General features: G+C 33.3%; 2 protein-coding genes across 5 annotated transcripts in view; one reads left to right on the plus strand and one right to left on the minus strand.

Annotated features, from left to right (window-relative positions):
* LOC148619784 (uncharacterized) overlaps positions 1–3,922 on the minus strand; it is a 19,386-nt gene extending 15,464 nt beyond the window's left edge. For all 4 annotated transcript variants that reach the window (XM_088580050.1, XM_088580049.1, XM_088580048.1 and 1 more), the window contains exons 1-2: positions 3,789–3,922; positions 71–259 (exon numbers count right to left, since the gene is read on the minus strand). In XM_088580050.1, coding sequence (XP_088436176.1) covers positions 71–259; positions 3,789–3,858 — 259 coding nt within the window. In that variant the 5' untranslated portion in view covers positions 3,859–3,922. The remainder of the gene's footprint in view (positions 1–70; positions 260–3,788) is intronic.
* Positions 3,419–26,520, plus strand: LOC148619785 (uncharacterized). Its single transcript, XM_088580052.1, has 4 exons — positions 3,419–3,522; positions 4,667–4,829; positions 5,122–5,293; positions 26,136–26,520. The coding sequence occupies exons 2-4, from the start codon at positions 4,721–4,723 to the stop codon at positions 26,299–26,301; spliced, it is 447 nt and encodes a 148-aa protein (XP_088436178.1). The 5' UTR covers positions 3,419–3,522; positions 4,667–4,720; the 3' UTR covers positions 26,302–26,520.

Raw genomic sequence — 26,520 nt, forward strand, 5'->3', positions numbered from 1 at the left:
ATTTGTACACATAATTTTTGGATGAAAGTTAAAAATAGAACAACACAGATCAATGTACACATAAACTTACCTAAAGGGTTTAAGTTCCGTTTAAATCCAACCTTAGCACCTATCCAGAAATTTTCTCCTGTTGTGAAGTTTATCGTTATGTTTTTACTCACTACTCCACTTAAATCAGTTCCAAACAGTTTACAGTCGGATGGGATGTCACGGTATATTGTACTTTGGTTTAACAGGTACACATCATATCCTACATTCTCTAAAATAAAAATGACATTTAAACATAAAAAATTATCAAATAAAAATGCTGTCAATGGTAGAGAGGATTTAATATTAAAAAACCATGCTTTTCTTGTCTTCGCACACAGTTTATTTACTATAGTAAAATCTACAAATTTTGTAGGCAATATTTATATTTTTGCTGATTAATAGATTGTTTGTTTTGTCTCTATCTATTTCTGAATTACAAAACTAAACTATTCTACTTCCGTTTTTCAGAAATATATCATGCCATGCATTTTCTACTAAAACTACGATTGAAGTTATCTTTTTCTATCATGAGGGGCTTGGAATTCATTAGTATGTATTTTTTAATTTATATTCTTTAACAGTAAATTGCTAGTCAAGTTTGTATGTTTGTTGTTTAAATATTTAAAACACATGACCATGAAATCAGCGTTAAGTAGATTTTGATTAATTATTTTCATCATTGGTGGCAACGGAACTTGAATGAATTGCATTTGAGAGCAATTGTTCCTTAACAGGTTGTGACGGAAATAATTATGTTTTGACATTGTCCGCACTAGTTTCGTCTGTCGTTCGAAATAAAACCTCAGAAAATCTTTTCAGTATGTTCAGTATTCATTCAAAAATATTACCACAAATACAATTAAAGAAGCACTCACTACGTTTTGGCATTTGCATTTTCATTTCTATTTAAATTAAAAGTTGATTTTATTCATTTTGATTCTTATGTTTCGTATTCCTTTCGGTAAGGTATTGCTATTTAGTGGTTTACCTTTGCCTAAAATACGTTTGTTAGTCGCATTATGTAAAGTACAAAATACAGAGAAAGGATAATGCAGTCCGGGCTATTCAGTGATAATTTGAGCAACTGAATGCAGAATTTATTAATAATATTTAAAAAATGATACAAATACATTATAAAATGTAAGAACAAAATATATTTAAGTCCGGAAATAAACGCAATATTTTTATTTTAAAAAATCACACACTTTTCATTCGAATATTTTCAAACTAAAAATAGTATCCGGAGTGATTTTTTAAAAATAAAATTAACTTATTTGTGAAAAACTTGGAAATATCTTTAAAATTTGCCTGTATGGAGACGAAAGCGAATTTTTGTTTGTGTCATTAAAAACAAAAGGTCACATTTAAACATTCATAAATTACACTCAAATCAATACCCCGCCTACGCACAATGCGAGAGATGAAACCAATAGGATCTGGGTGGTGGGACTATCACAAATGCAGATTGCAGGTGCACTGGTAGAGTAAGCGTCCTCTGATTTTCTATAAACACTCGCCGAGTTGCTCATAAAAAAGTCAAGTCCGAGGTAGACAAAACGAAGAAAGGAAATCTATGATTAAATCAGTTTTCATGGTGCTGATGGATACACCATAACGATCCACGAGTTCATGATGACGACCATAAAACTTCTGTAGCGATGACTTCTTGTAGCAACATAACCCTGTTCCAGAAGCCTATTTGTTAGAGTTCTAGCGCGATACAAAAAGTCTGTGTAGTTTCGGCAAGCTCTGGCATAACGTATGAGTTGTGATATGAACACTCCATACGCAGGGGCCGAAGGGATGTTGCCACAGATGAAAGGAAAGTTGACAATTCTGAATGAATAGTCGTCACGTTTGTCGTAAAGTTTGGTGTTTGGTCAATAGTGTTCCTCTACCATCGATTTCTAAGTGTAGGTCAAGATATGAAGCTGACTTCACAGTGTCTGTAGTATCCTTTATCTCAAGTTCTTTTGGGTAAATGCAATGTATCAAATCCCCGAAATTAGGATTGTTTAAAGATAATACTTCATCTAAATAGCGGAAACTGAGATTGAAGGATCTAGCTAAATAATATTCTTTCTTTCTGATCAGATCAGCTATAAAGTCAGCCTCATAAGAGTGAAGGAATAGGTCAGCAAGTAAAGGAGCACAATTTTACTTCCATTCGACCGTTTGTTGAAAAATACGTCCACCACACTGGACAAATATGTTGTCGATTAAAAATTCCAGCATTGTGTAAACATCTTCCTCTGTATCTTTGGAAGATGATTTGGAATTATTTCTTACAAAGTATTAGGAATCTCTACCAAGAACTATATATGTGTATCTAGGTGTACCATCTTTTTTGGAAAAAAACAACGATGTATAATGTTTTAAGTCGGGATTTTAACTGAGTATGGGGAATAGAAGTATACAGTGTTGAAAAATCATAGGTTTTAATGCTATTATTCAGCATATTCAGATAATAGTCTTGAACTGATTGTCTCCAAAAGATCTTCGAAGTTTTCAGGATCCACATTGAATTAATACCACTACGGGAGTAACAAGTGTGGTGGTAGGACTGCAGACCCTCTTTGCCAGTTGTGAGTATAGAAGTTAAAAGTTTTGAAAGAGGTTTGGTGGTAAATTTTGCAGATCCAGCTATGAAATATTGTTTGTATGGATTCTTGTGAAATTAAGGAATCCAGTACATAGACGGTAAATCACAATCATTGTTCGTGGTAGAGAGACCAAAAGAGGATAGCACAGATTTATGGTTTTCCACAATCTCTTCTTTGGAGAGAGTGGTAGCAGTATAGGTCTTATCAATGCTATTATTTTCTACGTCTACCTCTGATAATAAACATTGGATATAAAACGTTTTGCAGACAAAAACAATGTTGTTTGGGCTTTGTCTGCTGGTACGGAAACATATTTGTCATGTATAGTAGACAATGTTTTTGCTACATCGGGGTCTTTAAAAAATTGATGTAGCCTTGGCACTCATTGACCTACTTAAAGTTATAATTCCAATTTATGGAGCGTGGTTCACGGTACTTGGGACCTTTAGAAAGGATATTACGCAGAGATTCGTTTTCGATAATGGTTAAATCTCCTGTAACGACGTGACCAAAAGGACCATATTTAAATGGAGATGTTTTGAACAGTCAGGTGGTTTAGCCTTGAAGTCCAAATCTCGAGGTTCTGTAATAGCCTTTTATAATTGAAAGTTTTGGATGATTTGTTTCCCAAAAAACATCCTTGGGCGAATAGACCGAAAACACTCGCTCAGCTCCAAACAGTACTTGAGAGAATGGAACTTTCAATATGCGTTAAATTTATGCAATACAACATAAGTGGCAAGCGTTCATAAATCCCAGAGGAGGTTATACACGGTATTGACTTGATCAACCCTTTAAAATTATCCGGAAATGTGTGATATTGTTTCAAATACAGAAAGATTTGTTTTTCTTTTTTGTCATAAGAAAGAAGACTTCACAACTATGTAAGGTAAATTTTCTTGCGGTGACCTTTTTTTTTAAACAAAGTATTAAACATTACGGTTTTGCTTATTTTTAAGATTCTAAGATTCGTCTTTAAACGATGAAGGATAAATATATGATTTCTGTAGTTTAAAAATGGACGCTGATGTAAATCGTCATTAGTGTAGATATCCTATATAAGAACAAATATGAGGAAGTAAAGAGGAAGAAATTTTGTTCTATTTACGCGTAAAGAATACACTGAAGTAGAATATAAAAATGGATATGGCCTACCTATGTCTACTGTTTCGAGACTTATCACATTGTTCCACTTAATAGAAAAAATTATTAAAACACACAACATATTGTCAAAGATAATTCTAGATAACTAAACGGCAAAATATGTGTGTACACACCAAATACCGGAAATTGTAATATTTCCTCATGTGATATTTAGACTACACACTAACATAACTAGCTCAAATGGATTTTAATTTTAATATTTTTTAATTAAAAATTGGTGTGTTACTTCTTAAAGATGCGGCAAACATAATAAGTGATTCTGGTGCTAATGATACCAATTTCCTTCAGGTGTGGGGGTTTGTCTACCACGACAATGCATACAACGTCACCTTGCGTCAACTTGCAAGCGTCCTTACAGCATAGCGACTACAAGCACCTGTCTACATTTACTAAGGAATGTAGCCTTTAAAAATGATAATAGAATGACTTGCTGTGGTCATCAATTTACTACATGTTTGTATACATTTGTATGAAAAGCCATTTGTTCCATAAATCCTTTAAATATTTCATAGTAATCATCACTGTTAGTTTTTTTCAAATTTATTGGAAATAACTCTCAATTATCAAAAGTTGAAATACTGACAACATAACCTTTTTAAATATCAAAGTGCTAGCACAGGTTTTCAGGCTTAGTATTTTAAGCATGTACTCCCCCATATTAATTTCAGATAAGCATTAGCTAATGGATGTCTGTGAGTCCCTATTTAAGATCTCACAGGTATTATTTCCATGAATACTGGAAATTCCTTTTTAATAGAAAACTGTCAATAACATCAAAAGAATATGTTTGATATATTTTTAAAAATATTGGTGTTAGCTTGGAACCTTTAATGCATGATGAAATAACTTACTTTTTAAATTTGTTTTAGCCTGCCTCAGTGGGAAATCCTTGGGGCCCTGTGGTTGACATTGGTCAAGGTGAAATGTGGGCTTTTCTACCAGAGTCACCAAAGTCCATGAGAGAACAGTTGAGGTTCAAATTGATTGAAGTTATGGCAGGAATAAATAAAGATGATGGATCATATTTTATTCGTATGTATTAAGTATGCATGTATTATCATCTGAGGGGTAAATTTTCCATGGACGTATTGTTACACTAGTAACTGTTACGGACCATGTTTTTTTTTGTTCGAAAAAAAGCTAGAGGTGTTTTTTTTACCCAAATCTGTTTTTTTTTAATTTTTTAACATGCATTTACTAAAGGGCAACCTAGGTTTCAATTTTGACAAGTATAATTTTTCATCAACTTGCACCATAGGATAAGGTTCTTGAAATGTTAATGGCACCATGCTACTCAAATTTTATTTATGATATGCTTTTTCAGCTAATTTGAGAGATTTAGATGATGTTATAGACAATACAAAATTCAGTATCATCAATGAGTTCATGACAGACAGAAAGGTAGAAGATCTATTCAACACCAAAGATGCTTTAGAGTTTAAGTATACATGGTGGCTACAACCATGGAATAAGTCCATGATTAGACAAATGTTGATGTATGTAAGGATAAATATCTTATCTACTTATCACATTGAAACATTTATGAAAATGAAAAGTTGTGAATAAAAATTTACAATGAGATTTTAATATAAATATCTAGTAAGTAAAGAGTAATCAAAGTTAATTCAAAAACCATACAAACAGTATAAATATTTAGTAAGTAAAGAGTAATCAGTATTAATTCAAAAACCATATAAATAGTATAAATATCTGGCAACTAAAGAACAATCAATGTTAATTCCATACAGAAAAGGTATGGCTTGATATTCACATGAATGGAAATCAGACAAATTTTCATCACTCCTCTTTAAAAGTATTATTTTTGTATAGTCCATGCAATAGCTTTGCATTGATACATTGTATGTTATTTTTGTTGCCTGTCTGTCTGTCTGTAAAATTGGTTTCTATTCCATAACTTGAAATTTGCTTTACCTGCCTTTTAAAGCTGTATCAAGTATAGATAGTAACAGTTTGCTGGTTTTTTGTTGAGTTAAAGTGATTTGTATGTTAGAAGAAGAACTGAGGAAAACTGTGGGGCTCAGTCAAGAATTTCACTGTTTAAAGCTGAGCTGTATTTGTTCAGCAAAAGTTTTGTTGAATAAGTGCACTACTAATTTTTGCTTTTATGGAACAGCAATGTTTACCAACAAAACAGTTTTTTTTAAGTTAAACGGATATCTTAAAACTGAGGCATAATAAAACATTGATATTTTTATTCAATTAACGCCACAAAAATTTTATTAATTCAAATTCGCATGGTAAGAAATAAATTAATTCTAATGTAGAGAGCGGAAAACGAATATACGCTAAACTATAACAAGTATCACGATTGTCGAATAAGTAGCATGCCAAAGTGATAGACAATATCATTCTCTGTATTGGTACTTCGAATCTATGCTTTAACTATTATACATAGGTCCTTGTGATTTAGATGACGTTTCCCCTTGCTGAGTAATACCAAGGTAAATTAAAATTTGCGTTTCTACGAAACGTGTGGAAGTCACCTCCCGTTTCTTGATTTGTATTTTGAGAAACATATCGTCAATTGAACTGCTTATTATTATTCGAAGCAGCGTAAAGTACGTGAATATCAAATTTCAACGAAACCGAAAAACTTGACTTTTCGACCGCGGTGGAAGCCATTTTGAAAATGCCGGTCGTTACGTAGCTCAAATTTCCAACTGAGCCGCAGAGTCATAATAGGGACGGCTCAAAGAACCTAGATACCAATTTTCATCAAAATCTGACTAAGTAAAATCATCGCGCGCAGTGGCGGCCATTTTGAAAATGGCGCCCGACTCGTAGCTCAAATTTCCAATTCAGCCGGAGATTCATAATCGGGACGGCTCAAAGAACCTAGATATCTATTTTCATCCAAATCTGAAAAAAATGAATTTCGGACCGCGTTGGCGGTCATTTTAAAAATGGCAATCGAGACGCACGCAATTTTTTTTAATGATTTTGTTTGGACTATTAAGCTTAATTTATACACTAAGTTTCGTCAAATTCTGATCAGCGGTTTTCGAGATATATGATCTTACAATTTCCGGTGTAAAAAAAATGGGTACCTTTAGTCCGGCGGCCATTTTGAAAAAAGTTGCGGCCGCTGGAAATATTTTTTAAAGGTTCTGCATCCTTCGAAGAGTAGTTCTAACATTTGAAAAGTTTCGTCTAAATCGGACCAGCACTTTTTGAGAATAAGGGCGGACACTTTCAACATTTTTTTATGACAGGAGAATTAAAATAATAATAAGAAGAAGAAGAAGAAGAAAAAGAAGAAGAAGAAACACTGTAAAAGCAATAAGTCACCGCCACTTCGTGGTCGGCGACTTAATGATAAAATTTACGTTTCCACGAAACGTGTAGAAGTCGCCTCTCGTTTCCTGATCAATCTTTTGAGAAACATATCTTCAATGGAACTGCTTATAATTAATCGAGGCAGCGTAAAGAACCTGGACATCAAATTTCATCGAAATCGAACAATTTTGAATTTTTTATCGCGGTGGCGGCATTTTGAGAATGGCACTCGATACCAGTTAAAATTATTAATTGAGCCGCAGATTATTAATTGTTGCGTCTTAAAAAACCTAGATATCAATTTTCATCAATATCTGACAACTTTGAAGTTTATATCGCGGTGGCGTCATATTGAAAATGGCCGCGATACGTAGCTCAAATCGCCGATTGAGCCGCAGATTATTAATCGGGACGGCTCAGAGCCTAGATATCAATTTGCATCGAAATCCGACAAATTTGAATTTTCGACCGCTTTGGCGGCCATTTTGAAAATGGCGGCCGAGACCCAGGCGATTTTTTTCCATTGAGCTTAATATATATACCAAGTTTGGTCAAATTCTGATTAGCAGTTTTTGAGATATTTGATGTTCATATTTCCAGAATAAAAAATGGGTACCTTTAGTCCGGCGGCAATTTTGAAAAAATGGCGGCAGCTGAAAATTTTTGTTTTGAAGTTCTGCATCCTTCGAAGAGTAGTTCGGACCTGCCACTTTTGAGAAAAAGGGCGGACACTTTCAACAATTTTTATGATAGGAGAATTAAAATAATAATAATAAGAAGAAGAAGAAGAAACACAGTAAAAACAATAAGTCTCCGCCACTTCGTGGTCGGCGACTTAACTATATTGCAATTAAATAAGCTGATGAAAAATAATTTACCTTTCTTGTACAATATACATTTCTTGGGTATAGATAGACCATTCACCTCCTTATTACAAGGTTTAGCAGTGGATATTTGACCTTTGTCAGTGATGTCCGTCTTACAAAAACATGAATTAGGCTAGAAAAGTAAGGAAAGGTATTCTTACATCAACAAAATCAATAATACAATGATTTCGTTTCTATAAAGGTCGTACACATTATTATTATAGATATAAAGGCTTTTCTACCGGACTCCAATCTAATATTTCGGAATTATATTGAGATTGTATGTGTGTACCTGTCGTAAGGACAAGATATCACAGTGTTTTTTCTTACATAGCTTAAATCGAACTCCCACAGTCCCGTTTTCTAAAGATTATTTTTACAGGTCTAAAGGTCGACTATGCCATCTGTTCGTCTGTATTTCAAATCATAGGTGGTTTGTATACTTTAAACCTCTGAAAGCATTTATCGGGCTAATTAGACAGTGATATGAAAAAATAATTCTGAACAAATCTAAAATATACAACACCCTTCCTTTTTTGTACTTTTGACTAAAATATATTAAATTGTATTAAATTGCATTCGTTGACTTCAGTTAGTCATTTAGTATACCTTGCTATTAAACGTAACTTACTTATTTAATCTTAAACCTTGCTACTCATATCTGACTCATTTAATGATGTTTTCTTCAAAACATCGAAGATGTATATCTCATCGTACAATGATATTTTACATATACATTAAATTTTTGTTTCAATAACTCTTTTTTTACTTATTATGTGGGTATACATGTAGTACATTGTTGTTTAGTTAGCCTCCTTGAAACAGAAGTTTATAAGCCAGAGATTCATGTGAAGACATCTTAGTTGTTTTGTATTGCATTCGTTACTACATTCATCTAGAGTTATTCCTTCACGTCGATTCTCGTCACACCTTTTCTTTGATCCTTTTAATTAAACAAGTCACAAATATTAAAATCATGACACATGCACTAGCATAATACAGATGACTTCTAAATTATTAACATTGGGAATTTTATGAAATTTATCATAGTTTTGGCATGAAATTTTACTTATGCAAAAAGTGTGCTGACATCAACGTAGTTTGACATTACCTTCAAGTTAGCAAACACATAACTAGTATGTTATTTTCAAAATGTTGACATTCGATTTTCCGCGATTAAAAATTATGAACGTAGAGTAGATGATAGAAGATGAACCCTAATAACAGTATTCAATGCGACAAATTGATAGCCCTGGAAGCAATGAGCCTATGGTTTAAGTAAGACCTTTCATATTTGTTTTACATTTATTTTTTATTTCTTTTTTAGGGGGGAGGGGGTAAAAATGTACAGTAATGAACAGTAATGTAATCACTGCATGTACACTGGTCTTTGACCTTTCAAAAGTCACTTATATTTGGTTACTTAAATTTATATTATTAGTTAGGTTAGTGTTTGTAGTCGTCTCGATTTTAGAATTCGATTAACGTACATAAGAAATCAACTTAGAATCCCCAAAGACGAGTACGTGAAGCATAAAGAACCCGGTACACAGTGAACGTTAACATGTTCGCATTTAAAAAGAAAACAAGGAAGAAATAAAATACATTTCTTAAAAGTACAAATGACCACAAGTGACCTTGTCCTTTGACCGATCAAACTCAAAGGATTTGATTTGTTTGTGTCTAATTTAAACAACCCTAAAAACTTAATGATTCCATCCATACCGAAAGCTTATTTTATTGGTAATATATCTGATGTGATTATAAATTCAAAAGTCTTCCGAGATCATAAAATAATTATGGGCAACACACGAGGTATAGTGGAGTTTACGAGGTAGATTTTTAGCGGTCTGTGAGGTGTATGTGAGAGAGGGGCTTTTTAATTTTCAATTTTAGGATATACTCTATGATTAGGAAATGAAACACATCAAATCTTTAAATGTTTGGTTTTTTTCACTTTCGATGCTCATTACGCGACTTACTTCACAGTCGGAAATCTCTATATTTGTTTAAGTTTCTGAATCATGTAAATCCGTGACGGCTAATGAATTAAGGTAGCCAATACAAAAGACGAGGATTCTATCGGGATAGTTGTATATTTTTCATGAAATAATAAATGACGAACTTTTTTCTTAAATAATAATTCTTAATATGCAAAACTCGGTATCCACGGTATTGTCCAGATTCTTTTAACTTTTCCGATAAGTTCATTGTTGATCTTTTCACAGACATGTGACAAATAAGTCACTACACCATGTTACTGAATGTAGAATTGATTGTAATATATTAATGCAATTACCCCAAATAAATGATCGAGTTATATCAAATTAGTAGTCTGTTATATCATATTAGTAATCTGCTATACCAAATTAGTAATCCGTTATATCAAATTAGTGCTTGATTATATCAAATAAGTAATTTGTTAGTATATCAAATTATTAACTTGTTATATCAAATTAGTTATCTGTTACATCAAATTAATAATCTGTTATAACAAGTTCCTAATCTGATAAATTAACTAACACAGATCAATAATCTCTTATGACAAATTATAAAAAGTAAATTGTATGACCCTAAACGGCTTCCGTAGCCCTGCATTACTTCATATTTTGTTATTTTTTTCCGCGAGTTGTTTGGTGGAGCGTGTTTCAATAGGAAGACGATTGAATTTTCTTCAGGGAAGTCTTGATAATCCAAATCGTTGATGCAGGAACAAGATCTGTGTACTCGAGTACGCAAATTGTGAAATATGAAGGTATGGATGTAGTACTCGGAACATGATTAACCTTTGAATATTAAACTTACTTTTAAAAACGATATCTTGTTTTAAAATAATTATAATAATACACAAAATAAAAGAAAACGAATTACTCAAGAGCGCAAAAAATAAAAACGCAGAAATCATGATTGGCCAATTAACAGTACTTTGTCGGTTAGTGTTACCGCGATATATCCCTCTTCGTGTTGAAGGTTAGGCGTTCCACTATTGAAAAAAATAAACAATACATTGGCCGGAAGTAGTTTTTTTGAAAGTATGTTTTAGATTTCAAATGTTGATTTATTCGGAAAGTTGCTATTCAAAACAATGAATTGTCAACACAAAACCAGGAAGTGACCTTTAAATTTTCGTAATTAACTTCCTTATCATGTGAGTTAAAATGACGAGTACCAAGAACCACACGTTTTGTCGGTTTTGTCTGCATTCTTGAAAGGACATCCGGTACTATTTGTACCAATTGGTCACAATCACTTTTAAAAAGTTCATGCTTTCGAAAACAATGAGGAAGCTTTAATTTTTTTTTTTTTTTTTTTTTTTTTTGTCAGTTATAACTTTCAAAAACGATGAGGGCAAATTCATAGTAAAACCGTTTATTTTTGTATTTAATTTAAGCATACGATGGTTGGGTTCCTTGTTTCATCCACCCTTTCTCTGCAAATTACACACATTTTTTAATAGTAATACTTGATTAATTTTTTTTATAGCAGAATTCTGTCTAAGTCTGGAATTAACATAAATTTGTTTTGTTTTTTACATCAGCTGAATTTGTCCAATCACAGTTCGCGAAATTATTTTCTAAGGGTAGAATACACAAAAGACCAAGCTAAAATAATGAGAAATAGTACCGTTTTAACTAAAAGTCTCTGAGCTAAATCATCTGAGGGTCATAAAAACATTCTTCAAGACTTAGGAGGTAGACCTAAGGTAAGGGACACAATTCTTAAAAATCATTGGAACGTTTGAATTCAGGATTTTACACCTACTTCATGAATGCATCAAAGTAACTTGGACTGATTTTATTCTGTTTCAAATGACAGCTTGAGAGGCATTGATGAAATTGAATATGATACAAACGTATTACTGATTTCAAGAGTTATGTCCCTTACCCTAGGTCTACCTCCTTTAAGTGTCGAAGTTCATATAACGATTAACCGTACGGGTTTTAAAGAGGGAGAATCTACATAACATGTATTGTGCCTGAAGACTGAAGTAATAATAGCACACGTTATTGAAGACCGATAAGATATATTTTAAAAAAATATTCTTCGTGTAACCAAACCTTTTAATTAGTGACCTTCGAGGCGTTTGTATATGTAAACTATATGTAGCACAATTTAATTTTAAACATATAAGGAGAACCGAGGTATACATGTATCATTTCTCAACTAAATTTACTTGATATCCATGATTTAAGACTAATATTCTTTATAAATTCTGACGAGAAGTGATTCATGCATGTCAAAACAACCCACCAAATTAACTTTTATTTTTAATTCAGAAACAGTTACAAACCTCATTTCTAGTCTTAGTTCATCATTCCGGTGTTATACTTCGAGATAAAAAATGAAATTTAGCACAAAGTCTTGAAGAACGTGAAAGTATCGTTTGTTTGGTGGGTCTTTATACTGTCTAGAAATACGCAGGGGTGGGTTTCTCGAAGCCATCTTAGGGATAAAACGTGTCCTAAGACTATCTTAGGATTCGTCTCTGTCCGATTTCGTGTTCTCAAAGCCACCTTAAATTAAGACGAGTGGCAATTTTCATCCTAACTTTAGGACGACTAAATGGGTATCTTAGGACCATCTTATCATATCTTAGGTTTCAATAACTACTTCCAACGTTTCCATTACCTTACATGTTAAAAAAGTAATTTTCAAAGTCTCACTGTGAATTCCAAGGACAAATGACATCTTAAAGTTGCATACCGTTGCGAAGCTTGGAAAATAAGGCTTCCAAAATCATTATGCTAATGGTACGATGATTGTAGAAATTCTTCACAAAATTTACTTGAATAAATAATACTAAAAATCCACATTTTTACCTGTTCTGCTAACTGACAGCATGGAGGCAAATTACTCACACATGTAAACAATATTCATGCACTTTTGTAGTTAATTACATATATGATTTTAAAGTACACATTCTACGCTTTATTTTGACTACTTTTAATCATAATACACACAAATAATGCACTTGCAATGCATATGTCTAGGTTCAGTGTGTTTTTGGTACTACATAGGGGGGGGTGGCCATTTGACCCGGAAGTGGTTAGTGAGACCTTATCTCATCATTTACCACAGAATGACCGACACCCGTCGGTTCAAACATATATTTTTAAGGAATGTGAATGATTTTAAACTTTGACTTGAATGTTTCACGATGTAATTCTACCTACAGCTCTTTACGGAGAACTTCGGGATCATTTGAACTAAACTGAAACATCTATGTTGGAACAAACTCAAAGATATTTTACTCGGTTTATATTGTGTTTTGACAAACGTTCACCAAGTGCTTCTTCTGTAAGTAACTTAGGACTGTATTTTAAAGAGGGGTTGATAGACAAGTTTAAAATGTTTGAAATGTAGAGCGTCGGTAACTACAACTCATAAACAGTCATTTAACCTAAGGCTCGCTATGTAATTTCTGGCAAACCTGACAAATCATCTTTGACATACGATCACTTTCGAACTTTATTGAAATATGATATGTCATCATTTCTTGAGCATTTCATTGAAGAAACTTTCATTCCGGACAAGAGACTCTGGTCAAAAGTCGTAAGTTAAACAATAACTAAGAAGAAAACAAATTGAAATTATTGGTACAACAACGACCTGACCTTTGGCGATATTTCAAAATCCACCATTCTTTAACAGAACACAGATTGACTTTGTTCCAAAAACCATTGCAAACGCAATTATCTTACGGTATTAACTTATCTAGGGACGCTAGCTGTTATAAGTGGACAATGCTCTCTTTGTGACCGATTTACAAGAAACTCAGTGTTTTACGGCATTACTTCCAGTACATGATTCAGTTAATTAATTTAACCAAGAAGATGATGACATTCTTATAACATTCCTTGGTGACTTTACCGAATTTGCTAATGAACTAGACACTGACATATGATACCAACTAATGCTATGCGTCGCGGGTCACATACATAAATTGTACACTTACTTCAAGAAAGATGTTTTTGAGTTAAGATCCAATACTAGTATTTAACATTCAACTACATGCAAGTGTATCATTCTCAATATATGCTATTTACCTACGTTTTTGTATTATTTACCTTTTTAATACAGAATTATTTACATGGTATAAAAGGTATTACATCAGTTTGTGCATATATGTGCTTGTAGTTTTCTATTTTGTCAAGTGATTTTTGTATTATATTCGTGATTTGTTTTCCTGTTTTGTATAACTTCATTTTTGGAGGAAATAAAGAAAATCAATCAATCAATCATTCAATTATTCATTCATATAATTAGGAAGCAAGCACTTATTTTTTTTTTTTTTTTTTGCTCACCAAAACGTGAAACAATTTTTTTTTTTTTGCAAAAAAAATCCATTTCGGGATACTTTCATCGGCACCATTGGCTGAAGCAATCATAAAGCATCCGCTACCATGTTCCCAAAATGGCGTCTCATATGCCAAAAACACAGCTCTACTTTGCCAAAGGCAAACTTCTCTATTGCATCACTTTTCCAAGTAGGTAATGGCGGGTTAAAAAGATTGTTGTGGTACTTTTTATATGACCTAACGAACACGTCACTACAACGTGTCGTGCACAGAATCTGCATTCTTTATCCCCATCGTCGCAGTAAACTCTGACGTCCTCGAACGTGTTGGTTTCATCTTTCCAATGAATTCTCGTAATTCTTTGTTTTAATTGGACCATGCTTGGGGAAATGTCGTCGACGATGGTCTGTAAGACTTGACAATACCCTCCAGTAACAGTTATATCTCCGCCTTCTATTTCTTCGTTGATTGGGAAAAGATTTGTTGAGACTTTGTTAGCATCATCACCCTCATACAATCCTAATTGCTTTAAATAGGAATTCAGAATCGACTGGATGTCATGCTGGTACTTCGGACTGACAGATTCAAGCTCCTCGCTTATTCGTTTTCTGAAGTAATGTTCAAACGATATGTTTTCTGTTGATTTTATGCCAGCTTCCATTTCCTCCACTATCGTCTCATAAATATGATTGGCTTTCTGGATTACGTCTTTGTTCAGTAGTTCCTTTATCCGTACTCCACTGTACACTTTCTCTGAAAAAGTAGTCAAGACGAGAATGAAATAAAAAGGGATAAGCTGCATATCACAGCTTTTAGCGATAAACATACTAACAATATCACTTTCAACGTCCATCAACAATTTTATACTCGTAGCATAGAAACCGAGCAACATCCAGTTAAAGACAACGTCAGCAATCATCCTATGGAAACATGTTTAACTGATCAAACATCCGGCGTTATTAAAATCACAAATTCATAATGATTCTTATTATAAAAAAGCTCCAAAAAATCCAAAATACGCTCAAATTGACCAATGACGTAACCACAAGTTGTGTCATCGTTAGTATCTTTCTATGATGCCTTCTCTGATGGTTTTACCTTTTGAGTATCTTAGTTTTATGATACGAGTTAATGAAAGGATACTGTAATTAAGCGAGAATTTTGCTAATATGTACGAATACTCGGCCAGGATGAAGTGGGTTAGATTGCTGTGCCAGTGGGCGAAGAAGTCAAAGAACTTTTGGTATAATATGGACTTATTTCACTTGTAAAACATTTCAAATGTTCAATTGAAGAATGCATGTGGCTGTTTGGTTTGAATTTATTTGACAAAATGCAACCCCATTGAATATTAATTACCGCTCGTTATACATGTACACGCTTTACCAAATCGTAAGTATTCGTAAAAACACGTAAGGTTATGTTATCCTAATCCGTTAATTATCCGTAAAGCTAGGACCAACTCGTAAAAATTCGCATTGCACTCGAATGTTATGCATTCGTAAATTGCTCGTTACTGTGAATCGTGAACTGTTTTCGTAAACACATCGCATTCATTCTTTGTACTTTCATACTCGTATCCAATCGTAAATCACTCTCAAATCACTCGTAAAAGAGGCTTCATTAACAAGAATTTGTGTTAGTTTTACGAATTTTATAAATTTCGGCGATTGGTCAAAAGATTGGTGTATGTAATTCGGATATAAACATGTTTTATTGATGCTTAATTTCTACGAGCGGACATTAAGAACTTCTACCATTAATATTTAAACAAAAAGTAGGCGTAAACTATCGCTTCATATATGTACATCAAGTATGCAGAGTCTCATGAATATATCAAGACTTTTTTTAAAAAAAAACATGATTCTTTTTACTACAAATAAATTATGGTATACATGTATTTCCTATAGAAGTCTAGCAAAAGTTATGACAATGATCATAATGATAAGAAAACTCTCAGATAATTGAAGAGGCACTAACATGGGAGTGTGTTCTAGTCAGTTATTTGTGCAGATTATGTCCTTACGAACTCATAAGATTGGAGGCTATATTGCAATCACCTTGTCCGTCTCGCCTTTTTCGATTACTCGCTTATCTAATACCTGTTTACCGTACGATTTGGTTATTTTATGGGATGCTTCTATTTGACATTAAAGTAGCTACATTTGTAAACTTAGCACCACGTGACGTGCAATTTTTGTATTTGCTTTGAAATATACGATAGACAACACAGTAAAACATAACGCGACCTTTCACCCTACGGGTATTAGTAGTTCATTCATTAAGTTTCTAGTATACACTTGGTTTTATTTGGTATCTATTAATTAAACTCAGATCTAACTTCATTGTGTAAGCAAACTGGCATATTTTTTTCCTTGCTTTCTTTTGCAATATATACGATCTTCAATAAAGTCAAACAACAAATTTGATCGTGAGAAAGACAAGTTTTCTTGGTATGTTCGGGCAAATGTGCATTGGGTTCTAAAACGTTCAACCTGAATCCCCATGCATGCAAAACGAAAGAAGTAAGCAATACAAACATCCTTTTTGATAATTTTACAAGTCTACAAAACAAAAAAAAATATAATTATATCTATATTCAAGTTTTCAGACAATCACATTTATAAACACAAAAAAAATGTAACATGAAAATTCAAAAAAGAAACGTGGTTGCCTATTGATATATAAATTCAATAGATTTTATTCATTTTTCCGACCCCTAAAATGCTTATTAGTTACATATCATGTAATGCTACATGTCTGTTCCCATTATCACGATTGGGAATCTAGGTGATCGTGAAAAAAATGTTGATTGTTAAAACATTACCACGATCAACACGATTGAATTTTCAATCATGGTTAGCGTATCAAAACGTATCATTAAAATTAAAGTGTCGGTCCTTGTAAAAATCAGGCAGTAGATGAAACGTGGTATTAAAAAACAACCATCATTTTGGAAGTATAATTTGGATATTTGCACCATCAGAATCAAGAAAAACAGACGAGATTTTCTATATCATGCTGTACCATTGAGTTACAATTTCATTGAAATGCACTGATAACGAATATTTTAAGGGCAGATAACTCTGTCAAAAACCTCTTTTTTCTAAGATACTATTGAAAAAGTTCTGAGCAAATCCAATGACGAAGAGATCATACACCGGTAATGATCTTCTCAAATAGAGAAAGCATCCTTGAGTGACATTTTATTGGGGTTTTGACATGCATGTTTCAGATTTTTCCAATTTTGTCTGATTCTTACAAACACTTACACTTGAGTATACGTTTTAACAAATATTTTTCTAAATGTGTTGTTTGTCGATGTCTCCATTTTTTTTAAAGCAAACCTTGACGTGTTTTCTACGTCTGTTGTTAGCCAGTTTGCTGACTTATTTTAAGCATATCTTATCAAATTGTCGATATGTTACCTTACTAATATGTTACGTCAAGTGCATGTTCATTAGTAATTTCTGTCCGGTGCTACCCTCGCCTCTTACTAAATTCCTTGTGTGACCGAAATGCGAACGTGTTGTAACCATGCATTTTAGGTTTGTTCTCGTTAATTCATGTACCAATGAAATTAGAGTACTAGTACTGGGTGGTAAATATAAAGAATGTTTTGTACGTGTATGTCACTGAATAATAATAATTACTTAGAATAACGTCTGTGAAGAAATCAGTCGAAGGATAACAGTAACACATGTAAATACCTTCTATAGTCTTACATGTATACGCTAGGAAGTATACATATAAACGGTTAATAAAATCTCAAAATACATTAAGCTAACTCAAATTTAATGATTTACATTTTAAATGGCGACACAAAATTTAAAAAAAATGAAATGCTTTACATGGCACAATTGACACGACCACTTATGTCGATCACTGGACAGTTGTGACAAGTATTATTACGAAATACCAACTTGATACAAATCTTAATTTGTACTGTAATAAAACGTATGACACAGAATTTATTTGTGTGGTAAGAACTGCAACAAGAGGTCAAAGAACTTTCTGTTTCCAATTGAAAAAGGCAATTGATACTTATTCAATGTTAAAAAACTATCTATTGCTGACCCTTTTTCTCTGCTAAATTTTCAAATGTTATGGTCATAAGGTATATGACAAGGCGATCCAAACACTTTTATCAAAACATTTCCCAAAACCCAGGAAATCGTTTGTTTAAGGCCCCATATTCCTGAATGGTTCTAAGAAGTCAAAATTTAAACTTTTCTGCTGTAGTATTAGACCAAAATATCCATATACTTCTACCATGTAACTGTCATCAGGAAAAAATGTTTCCAGTCCTTTTTATCTAAATGGTTCAAGCCACAACCCAAAATCAATCACAGACTTTCTTTATGGTAAATTGTTGTTGCTCAAATTTCAAAACCATCAATATTGTAGTCCAAACATCAGGCATCTTTGTGACCCTTTATTCATAACCTGTTCAGGTCACAACTCAACAATCAATCCCAGCCTCATATTTGTGGTATGACACCATGTGGTCCATTAACACTCATGTTAATTCTAAGTACACTAAATGTTAACGGTTGGCGACGAGAGCATTATACCATTATAATAACACAAATTACTTTGCGGGCAAATAAAAAGCAGTTTGGTAATGGTACTGAATACACAAATCGCTTAGTCTCAACTAAAGCCTTCAAGCACTTTGGTAATAAGTTAAAGTCCTGTCTGCCTCGCGAATCCCTTTCGATCTTGCACCATGTCTTGTAGAAAAACATTGACTGTTTGTAGCTTCTCCTGCAAAGCACATAGTTGGTTTTCCTTTACAACAAAGGGGTACCTAAAGAACTTGTACATCTGTTGGACATGAAGTCGTTTTATGATAGCTGTACGATCCGAGTGTCAGTGGATTAGAGCACCAAGTTGATCGCACAATCTTTGAAGGCAAAGGAACTTAGGAGTTGTTCAAAAATGTTTGAAAGAGCTTCGAACATGTATTCGATATGATAGGGACAGACAAAGTTTCCATATATTCAGCTGCCTTACCGTGAATCCAAGTAACTAACACCGATCTATTCTGTAGCACTTCGTCAAATGCAAAAATAGATTTGTACCATTCATTTGGGTCAAACTCGGCTGACTTTGCATTCTATGCAAATTTAATTCCACCTTGACCTTTGACCGAAAATGGTTTTTCAAAGAAAAGGAAAATTTTGTTGACTTTTCCAAATCCCGTGCTTGAAATTGCTTTTACTTTTGTATGAGAGAGGGGTGGAGAAAACAGTTCCTTCTAGTGTCTCTCGAGATATCCAAGTGGAAATGTTACAATAACGTGATCGTAAATGTGGTGCTCATTTCCTTGACAATAAACCTTCACTAAATTAATATTAGTAACTTTTGAATTAAGTTGAACTAGTGAAGAGTCAAATTGCTTGAAAAGTAAACGAACGACATCCAAGAAACCTTTAGGCAATTTGACATGACTACCAGGGATCTCTTTAAATTTACCAAGAAGATTGAGTGAGATCTGTTCTAAATCACCACCAACATGGAAACATAAATACAAATGCTGCGCTATTTCACGTTCTTCTAATTGAAATTCAAGCAACGTTTCGTGTAATCGTTTCATCACAAATTCCATGCGACTTGTTTTCTCCGTTAGTCTCTTTTGCCATATCAGATCTAGACTCGATTCAATTTTGCAGAATAAATTCCTAGCCCTTTTTACCAGCATTTTGGGAATCTCTCTTCCGTCCTCGGTACACCAATTTCCCTCAATTCTGGAAGATACATGTAAGTCACATAAGACATACCAACACTTAAAACTGATTTGATAATAGCAGTCTTTACCAAACCTAGAAAAAATGGCCAACTATCTGAACCAAACACCGTCTGAAATCCTACTTGATATTGACTGACAACGAGGAAAGACAACAATTCTTGGTGAAACTATTCCTGCTCTTAAAGTGACAACGCGGAAAGGCAATAACTCTTAATGAAACTATTCTCGCTATACGACCACTATTCAAAAGTTCAACTTAATCTTGCTTCAAGTCCAAGTACATGTAAATGTTAAAATTCATATGCATTTCAAAGTACCTCATTTGAAGTATTTTTTCTAGAAAAAAAACATAATCTACAAATCAAGCTTTAGCCCAATATCCCTAAAGTATAAATCATCATCTCCAAAAAGCAATTTAAGACTTTCTGTTGAATTATGGGAACTTTGGTGTCCATATATTATCACTCAAGCTATCATATCAAGAAATTATTATTTATTTTGGTTCCTTTAGGTCCATAATTCCAAAAGCGTACAAAGATAAACATACATAATTATTCAAGTTATTGCACATACATCAAGCAAATGTTTTGGAATCGTTAATTGATAGGCGAAAACATCAACGGCTCAACCTTTTTTATTCTATTCATAATAATGCTGCCCCAGAATATCTTATTGATATATTACCCCCATTAGTAAGTGGAGTATCACAATATAATCTGCGTAACAATGATGGCTATGTTGTACAACAGCACCGTTTGGCTAGCACTAGTAAATTATTCTTTTTAATAAAATAAGAGATTGGAACTTACTTCTTAATGGAGTCTTAATTCTGACGTAAGACATTCCAGAAGTTTAGGCATTTTAAAAGAGCGAATCAAGCAATCTATTTCAAAACCTCCCATTAATTATAATTATGAGATGAGAAAGATAAATACAATTCATGCGAGACTTAGAAATATATGTAGTTCATTAAATGCTGATCTCCATCAAGTCAATATAATTAACGATCCGTCCTGTTGCTATTCATTTCTTTTTGGAGTGCAAAAAATGACACAATTCATAGACGAACATTGTTTGCCCAGTTTATCAATATGACATTTCGATTGAATTGATATTAGCTAGTGATGAAAATTTAATTGTAAAGCAAAATGGTTATATTTCTCATGTATTCATTCATATATCAAAAATACGAACCGGCTTTCATGATAAAAAAACCAAAAAACACCTCTCTCTCTCTCTCTCCAGTCATCTTGTAAACATTGTATGTCTATTATGGTTACGGAATGATCTAATTTTTGTTGTAGTTTATATATATATGTAATTGTCGTCATTATGTATACCACTATAATCATTGTTTATACCGGGAGAGGACCTCGATAAGGTTGTACAACTTACGTCCAATCCCGTTGCTGATATTTTAGCAAATAAATATGTTTAAACTAATTAAACTAAGCAAATGTTTGTTTTAGGTCCCTTTCTAGGTAATTAATTCCAAAATTAATACTGTCACCACTTACCTTAAAAAAAACAAAACAAAACAAAACAATATACAACAAAAATCATTTTAATTTTATGAAAGGGCACCATATTATTGTATTTTAAAGAGATCCGAACACTTTAACTTGAGGTATTGAAGTTATAGTTCCGACATTGTACAAATGTTAGCTTCTGGTCCCATATTCGTTTTCATAAACGATTTTTGTCACAATCTCCAAAATCTGTTCGAGTGTTCCTTGTGTGGCATGGCACATTGTTGCATAATTTCAACGATATCTATACACTTTTTGTGGGCAAGCTCCGAACAGCGTCTGACGTTCGAAACTCGCCGTTAGTAAGAAAGGAAACAAACGTCTGCCGCTGCGTGGAGCTTGCGGATAGGGATGGTGTTTAAACAGATTTCACTACATATGTTCTCAAATTTAACAGGCAATGTCAGCTGATGTAACCAGTGTTAACTAAAAGTGATTGTGAAAATCCCAGCCCGACTTGTAAGATCACATAAATTGAAAAACAAGCCAGCGATTATTTAGAACAGTGGTTATTCCGAAACAGCAATCATGCACATGCAATACATACATCGAGCTGGTTTGATATGAAAATATAAACTGGTACAATTTGTAGGTAAGAGTCCTCTGGATCAAGGTGACAACAACAAGCAAAAATATGGCAGCTGTTTTCTCCACAGTGACAGATCTCACATGAAACTACTATAATATAGTATATAATTGTATACATGTAAGTAAATGCTAATAAATGTATTACCCATGCATACATTTTGTAAGCATATGATGCATACAGGGTGTAGTCACTTGGTATCGCGGATCAGTCTGCATCTGTTTGAAATCATTCAAACCTTCAGCTGTTTCTTTTATTATTTCTTTATTACTAGTTTGTGATAGCAATTTCTATGTAGCAATCGTTTAATAATCAATTCACTGAATTTTTTAATCTGGGAACGAATATAATTATATTCCAACACTTCTACACAGGCGGTAAATCATACTCAGTAAGAAAAATACTCAAGCGGTATAGGCAAGGAAAGCATACCACAGCCGGATGAAAGTATATTTAGAAACAGCCTGTCCATGTTCTCATGCAGGAAATCAAGAGAAAAGAACAAATTGGAAACAGTGTCTTATGGCTATTCCAACATGGAAAAACACTTATAGATGTGTATAACCCCTAATTAGATTTAAAGGTAAAAGTAAAAAAAAAAATATTAACTTTATGTTGGAATTAAAAGTAGAATTCTGACTATATTGAACTGACATGTTAAAAATAATGATGATAATTTTACATTATTATTCGAAGATGTAATTTTTTGGTGAAATATGTCGAAAAAAATAAAATAATATCAATTGTGTTATTATAATTATTAAAAAAATGAAATTTGAAAATCATTTAAAAACAGATAAACATTGATTTTCCCAATCAATATAATAATTTCAGTTCCCTTAATTGATGACATGCACCTTTCGACGTCCTTATTGATTTAGAAGGGGTTTTCAAAAGGAACATGAGATAATTGAATTAAATACCATGAAAATTGTCAATTTAAGGTCATCCATTGACCTTAAATGAACAGGTAAGTAAACCCTCATACCCCGGAAAGGCTGCAGCTGTCCCCAAGACATTGCACACAAGTACAGCAAACTAATTGCTCCTATAGACCCCAAACACGTAAAAGTAAACTGAAAGTGCAAACGAAACAAGACATCCAGAGGCCAGTAATTTCTGACTTGGGACAGGTGCTAAAAATGCGGTGGGGTTAAATAGTATGTCAAAGATGAAATAGTGTCGTAGTCATTGTTTTAACTCTATCGATATAGTAACCCTAATATACCCTCATTTATCATATACGTTGTAGTTAAAACCAGCAAGAGAAAGTAAGAGTTGAAATACAAGCACAATGCTGTCTATAAAATAGGGTTTATAGTTTTTTTTTAGTGCACGATCTCTCATAATTTTAGAAGTTTGACTTTGGCGATTCTTATTTAGCTATTGGTTCTTATGGAATTACAGTGATTCCCGTCTAAACGGAACTCCTTTTGGACTAAATGTTTTGCTCGGTTAAGCCCAATTTTAATTGGTTATCACAGTTTAAAATGTATTGAAACTGATTTGAACGAATTTCATAAGATGTCGGGTTTGCACAGGTTTTCCTTGGTTTGATATATACAGGTTTCATTGTATTTATTTTAATTTAAACGTATTTTAAAGCGCTGTAGTGCGGGTCTGATTTTGTCAGTTTTCCTCATAAAAAATGCCAAGCCCCGAAACAGGCCTGACTTCCGAAATTCACTCTAGAAGCTGCAGTCAGCCCTCTCAGAAGTTAGTAAGAGAGGAAACGAACTACTGCCGCTCCATGGAGCTTGAGGAATTACACGAGCCTAATTATGATATATAGTTTTCTTAATATGTTTTAGTTTTAACTGCGTATGGCACCAAGAAAATTAGATGGTTATGCCATTGTTTTAACCACGATCTAGGCACAGGGGCTTGCTACTACAATCAAATATGCAGCCCGACTAATATGTTAACACAAAGTTTGGGCTATATATATTTGATAGTTGGAGCACGCCTCTATGATCTAGGTAAGCTCTTGCCATCAATGGGGTTTTTTGTCGTAAGTTGTTACGTTTACTTTGAAAGATTTCCCCACTGAACTTCTAAATGGTATTAAGTATCTACTTCAAAACTGTGTCGGTTTTGCTGATCATTCGGACAAATGGATGGATGCCATAACTATTTTATTTTCAATTTATATCTTTAAAAGTATGGAGAAATAACAATCGTCGCTATTTTCTGAAAACAAATTCTCCATTTGGCTATATGGCCTTTGATGGAGTTATTGATCTTTAATGGACCTTATTTTTTTAAAGTGATTATTAGATATTTTATTTTTTTTTGGGGGGGTCTGTTTTGAAATCAGCAATTTACGATGAATGAAATTGCAAAATAACATTTTTTATGACAAAGCTAAGATGTAAACAAACAATCATGATAGAAGTTGTAGAATAAGTTATAATAACTAATAAAGGCAAAAAATGTGACGTTTCTTCAACTTGAAAATATAAAGACTGATCTTAATATGTCGGATCACAGTCTCAGTATGTGGAACTTGTTTTTAAAACTACTCCATGTACTGGATGCTCTATCGTTTGATTGTCTATGAAAAGCCAAAAGTTATGGTTATCTCTTATTTTATTACCTCACCTGGCCAACGGCCAAGTGAACTTATGCCTTCACTTGGCGTCCGTCGTCGTGGACAAATTTTCAAAAATCTTCTCCTCTCAAACTACTAGACTGACAGGTTTTAAACTTGACATGATTGTTCCTTAAGGTGCTTTGCACAAAATAGCCGTTGGGATTTTTGAACCATGAAAAAACACGACCGCCGTTACTAAAAATAGAACATAGGAGTCAGAAGACAGTTCTTTTGCAAATAACTCAAAAACCGTTGCCTTTAGAAAATTTCTGGCATGTGGTAGTATTGTTCAGCATCATGAGACGGATCTATGCCGAATTTTCAAAACGATTCGTCAAATGATGTAGGAGTTACGGCTCCTGAAACAGTTTTTTGTCCATGTACAACTTTGAAAATCTTCTTCTCTTTAACCATTTAAGATTATTGAATGAAAATAAGCATAATAGTTCTTTAGTGTATTGTACTCAAAATGACTGTTATGATTTTTAATCGGTGAATAGATATGGCTGCCTATACTAAAAATGGAACTTTGGGATCGGAAGACAGGTTTTTGAAAATAATTCAAAAAGTGTTGCCTTTAGCAAAATTCTGGTCTAGGTCATGAAAATGCTATTAAAAGCATTTCCTGCATTTGACAATTTAGTTGATTTTAACTTAGCCTGTCCCATTCCTCAAGTTCTTCAAATAAGCAAATGGTTAGTCAGGTTAGCGATTCAGGCTCCCTTGAGCCTCTAGTTAATTTTTGCGTCTAAGTATATTGAAAACCGTAAAAGAAAATGATCAGTGTATATATTACGACAACTAATTACAAAGGTTATTACTTACAATCATATTCGTAGATATGGACATTTATTACATCTAAAGAACAAAAAAACCTGAAAGGTTGAACACATTTTTTTGATTTTTTTTACAACAATATCATGCCTGCTTACTTTTTTTTTATAATAATGTCTTCTATTTTTAGAAAACCTGTCTTTTGACAGTTAATATTTAGGAAGGCACCCACAATGTGTCGTAATAATTGATATTATTTTTTCATTCTGTACCATAGTTACAGATTTTTATGACAAAATATAAAAGAATCATTTTCATGGATCTCTCTCATGTAAGGACCTGGAAAAAATACTTTTTTATAGGAACAATAGGATTGTTGAATTTCCTTAAACGGGTACCTCAATAGAGCTTGTCATAAAATTATCTGCAGTGACGCATCTCTAGAGTGTTATCTTATAGTGGACGTTGTGCAAGTGCTAAATAGCGCGTGGCATTCCACGGGGAATTGTTAGTAACACCCAGGTATATGGCCTAGCAACAACCGAATATTAAGGATTTAAAGACGTGTATCTTGCAAATTTACTAAGTGTATTAGGAGGATAACTATTCTTAGGTTTAAGGTGATAGGTGTTTTTTTTACAGTATTGACTATCCTTCCGGATCTCGCACGACCGCTCCTTACAGGGGTTCAAATAGTAGATGTATTTTAGTAATTGGAGGTAGCAGAGCCCAGCCCTCGGGATACCTGACAGAAGTATGTCCTACTATCGGCTGTGCTGTTCTGTTGACGCTCTTGTCGCAAGGCTAAATTTGACTAAAGGTATTTTTTTAAATGAATAATTAATCGTTGATGTACATGTATATATATATTTAAGCGTTAATGTACATGTATATATGAGGTTTTGCTAGATGTATGCTTAACAGACTATTTTGTTCGAATTATGGAAGGTACCTTTAATTTTGTTAATACTCAAAATGCTATATATTATTGGTTCTTAATGTTTGTTGACCAAATAAAATGATCTGA

Source organism: Perna viridis, chromosome 4 (genome assembly GCF_037379345.1).
Source record: "Perna viridis isolate PV_CMFRI_1.1 ecotype Kerala chromosome 4, ASM3737934v1, whole genome shotgun sequence".
Lineage (NCBI taxonomy): Eukaryota > Metazoa > Mollusca > Bivalvia > Mytilida > Mytilidae > Perna > Perna viridis.